The sequence below is a fragment of the Vicia villosa genome, unplaced genomic scaffold, assembly GCF_029867415.1.
Source record: "Vicia villosa cultivar HV-30 ecotype Madison, WI unplaced genomic scaffold, Vvil1.0 ctg.002501F_1_1, whole genome shotgun sequence".
NCBI lineage: Eukaryota > Viridiplantae > Streptophyta > Magnoliopsida > Fabales > Fabaceae > Vicia > Vicia villosa.
In genome coordinates, this window is record NW_026705949.1 from 123254 (window position 1) to 127495 (window position 4242).

The window sequence follows — 4242 nt, forward strand, 5'->3', positions numbered from 1 at the left end:
CCCCAAGCACAGTTTATCAGTCCTTCTCAAAGGATCATTTGTTTAAAACAGTTATCAGTGTGACAAGAAGTTTGCTCAAGCCTCTTCCTAAGCAGATTTTTTTAGAGTTCCCGTGTTGAGGAATCAAAGCTCCAATCTTGCCTCACAAAAGAGTCAATCCTAGTTGTCATAAATAACTACATTGCATTGAGCATTCATCATGCATAGAAAAATTTAACATCATGCATAGAAACAAACTCGTGCTCATTTATATTTTTCTAAGTCTTGTTGTTATCAACATCTTACCTTGAGATCAAAGTCCAACTTACTTGGCATTGACCTTTAATATTATTCAATCATGCTTTACTCTTGATTGATCTTTATTTATATTCAATCAAGTTTTACTCTTGATGTTGGTTGATCGTGCTTTACTCTCAGTTGGTGTCTCAATCATGTTTTACTCTTGATGTTGTTTGATCGTGCTTTACTCTCGGTTGGTGTCTCAATCATGTTTTACCCTTGATGTTGTTCAATCATGTTTTACTCTTGATGACCTTTGATGTTATCCAATCATGGTTTACTCTTGATTGCTTTTGATACTATTCAATCATGTTTTAGTCTTGATTGCCTATGATGTTATCCAATCATGGTTTCACTACTAAAAATATGACATTTGCTTAATGGATTTTACATCAGGTATCAAAATATATGATGTGAGAAATATTTGTCAAAAGATTTTACATCAGACATTTATTTCCAATGATATGAAAAACATACGAAAAAAGGAAAAATATATAACATAGTGGCAGTATTGTAAATAAAATGAAGAAAAAAAACTTACGGTGGCAAAATTGTAAATAAAATGAAAAAAAACACACGGTGGCACAATTGTAAATAAATGAAATTTTGTTATAAATGGTCGTTACATTGGGCCTAGGCACCAACCGATGGGAAAGTAAGGTAGTAAGGTTGAAAATCAAAACCCTTAATTTGTAGAGAGTATACTAGCAGAGTGAATCAGTGGAAAGCCCTAGACACACACAAACACTTCGCAATGGCGCTTGTTAATCAAACCCCTGACATCTCCAGCGAACGATAATCCGGCCAAGATGTTCGCACCCAAAACGGTAACATCTCTCTCCTCTCTCTCGCATTCTCGTTCTCCGATAACAACCGTTTTTCTAACACTCTTTCACCGTGAATTAACGAATCCAGTTGTAGCATGCCAAGCCATTGCAAACATCGTCAAAACCTCATTAGATCCCGTCGGTCTGTCGACAAGGTATAAGATCCGTGATTCTCATCTTCTTCACATTCAGTTTCGTTCATTTTTCACTTTGTTTCTGTTTATTCCTTTCAGATCCGTGATTCTCATCTTCTTCACATTCATGTTTATTCCTTTCAGATCCGTGATTCTCATCTTCTTCACATTCATATTCCTTTCATTTTTCACTTTGCTACCATACTCAAGATGCTCGAAGTTGAACATCTTGCTGCTAAGGTTAACCTAGTTTCAATACTTCATTGCGATATTGATTAATTTGTTAATTTATTCATTCAGTTTCTGTTTTTTCTTTTTTTTTTCTTTTTTAGGTTTTGGTTGAGCTTGCTGAACTTCAGGATAGAGACGTTGGAGATGGTACTACTTCCGTCGTCATTGTAGCTGCAAGGCTTCTTAAAGTATGTTTCCTTTCCTTTCTCTTTATTTTACCACTTTATATATATATATATATATATATATATATATATATATATATATATATATATATAAAATCTCATATATAATTTGTTATTTTGTTTGTAGAGAGCAAATGATCTTGTTAGGAATAAGATTCATCCAACCTCAATTATAAGTGGCTATAGGGTAAGTTTTTTTAATCTTTTGGTTTGTTTTCTATTATAGTTAATGTATCTATTGCCTGGCTTTATGGATACATTTTGTTTTACAATATTCTGGTGCATGAATTGGGATTTTCTACAGGAATATTTTATAACCTCTTTCTGTGTTGATTACTCTAGATAGCTTGCTATGCGAGAGGCTTATAAATACATAGATGAAAAGCTGGCTGCCAAGGTAAGATTTCTTAAGTAAACCTTTTTTTTATGTATACATGTGTTAGGCTAGTCAGAAATTAGGATTTGTATGCTGTTCTTTTCTCTAACTCTTCGTAGATGATCCATAGATGTTATTGTTACCATATTTGAAAGCCCGAGATGTTACTTAACAATTATTTCTATGTCCTGTTTTATGGGGTCATTGCTATCTAGAGCTACTGTATGTTGTATTTCCACACATTCTGAGTGTAGATATATTTTTATTCATCTTTGCTGTTGCCAAGAATATTGTAATACTGTTTTGATATGTTTTCTATTTCCCGATTTCATGTCCCTGGGTATTTTTTCTCAAGAAACATTCGATGTTTTAGTTGTTCTTACTTTATGACCCTTGTCTGAAAAATTAGTGCATTTAGAAACTATTGTATACTTTTTATGTGTTGCTTAGTCAGATTGTTCTATTCACTTGTAGGTTGAAAAGCTCGGAAAAGATTCACTAGTTAATTGTGCCAAGACCAGCATGTCCTCAAAGCTGATAGCTGGTGACAGTGACTACTTTGCAAATTTGGTAAGTTTGTATTTGTCTTGACTTTATATTGAATATTGGGTGTTTGAATCACTTTAAAAGTTTAAATTGATGTAAATGAACCATATTTTGCAAATACTAGTTTGTTCACTTCTAATACTTTTATACATCATTCTGGCTCATCTATGCAAATATTAGGTGAAACTTCATATTGAATGAGCTATCTATAGCATATACTTTTCCTCATCTCAATTATAATAATGATGTAGTTTTCTCAGGCATTCCATTTTCTGCTTGAGAGGCAGGGAGTTCAAAAATATTTCATTGATACATCATGGTTCTACTCTGTTGTTATGAGTTGAATGTGTAAATGGTGATTTGTAATGGATGAAGTTTCAATGTGATCCTTAAATGTAGGCATTATGGTGATTGGTGACTGTCAAATTTGTAAGCAACTTTACGTGACGATATTCCACTGATTGTTAAATGAAATCATGATATAATGGAGTATTTCATAACATGAGGCATGGAAGTAGATGATTGTGCAAAGTATTTTCCATTCCCGTAGGTTATGTCTTTTATATGGCACTTTAAGCACTAAACACTTATTCCATCTATAAAAGATTTGATACATGAATATAGTTTATAATATGATTGCACATTTTCCTCCTAATTTACACATTTATCATTTGAAGTATATTTAAGTTTCTAATTTAATGTTTGTTTATGCTGAATTTTTGTTAATATTAAAAAATTTGAAGCTGACAATGTTACTTTTATGTGCAATTTATATCTTATTTCTGTATCTAATTTTTTTATTTATTTATAATATTTGCAGATAAATGAATAGGAGACCTTGATCCAAAACTAAAGAAAGAGTTGTGAATATTGATGAAGTCAATTGTTAAATTTTAGTAGATGGGACATGGTTAAATAGTATAGTACTAATTTTGTAAATCAATTCTTCATTTTGAAGAGTATATATATGCATATTAACATGTTGGTTAGAAAAATATGAAAATAGCGACATAAATGTGGTCTTTGTGATGTTGGAAAAATATGAGAAATAGCGACCTAAATCTTGTCTTTGATGCTGGAAAATAATGAAAAATTTAGATACCAAAAAAAATTTGCAGGGAATCAACGCGAATAGTCTAATTTTTTTATAAAAAAAAAATAACCAACATATTACATCGGTCCAAGCAAACCACTGTTGTTAAAAGACACATATTACATCGGCCTGCCTGGCCACCGATGTAATATGAACATATTACATCGGTCCTTATACGCAATCGACGTTAAAACCATCATTTATTTTTAATAATATAAAATTGTTTTTTTCACATCAGACATTGCTGTCAACCGATGTGATAGGTGTATTTTTCACATCGGGCTGGGGCCCGATGTAAAATGTTTTTGATTTATTACATCGCCTGGCTTTACATCGGGCCCTGACCCGATGTAAAAAGTATTTTTCGCCCGATGTAAAAAGTACTTTCTGCACTAGTGTTTACTCTTGATTGTCTTTTGATACTATTCAATCATGTTTTAGTCTTGATTGCCTGTGATGATGTTCAATCATGTTTTACTCTTGAATGCCTCTGTCAATTTATACTCCTTTCCAAATTTATTCATGTTTTACTCTTGAAATATATCTGATATGGGTTCCAGAGATTTTTCTT

At 32.2% G+C, this 4242-nt stretch overlaps 1 protein-coding gene across 1 annotated transcript; it reads left to right on the forward strand.

Moving 5' to 3' along the window:
• Positions 1–937: 937 nt before the first annotated feature.
• Positions 938–3540, forward strand: LOC131639007 (T-complex protein 1 subunit alpha-like). Its single transcript, XM_058909530.1, has 8 exons — positions 938–1106; positions 1195–1261; positions 1385–1480; positions 1573–1659; positions 1784–1843; positions 1999–2053; positions 2507–2602; positions 3399–3540. Exons 2-6 carry the CDS (start codon positions 1202–1204, stop codon positions 2023–2025), a joined length of 330 nt encoding a protein of 109 aa, XP_058765513.1. The 5' UTR covers positions 938–1106; positions 1195–1201; the 3' UTR covers positions 2026–2053; positions 2507–2602; positions 3399–3540.
• The last annotated feature ends 702 nt before the right edge of the window (positions 3541–4242 follow it).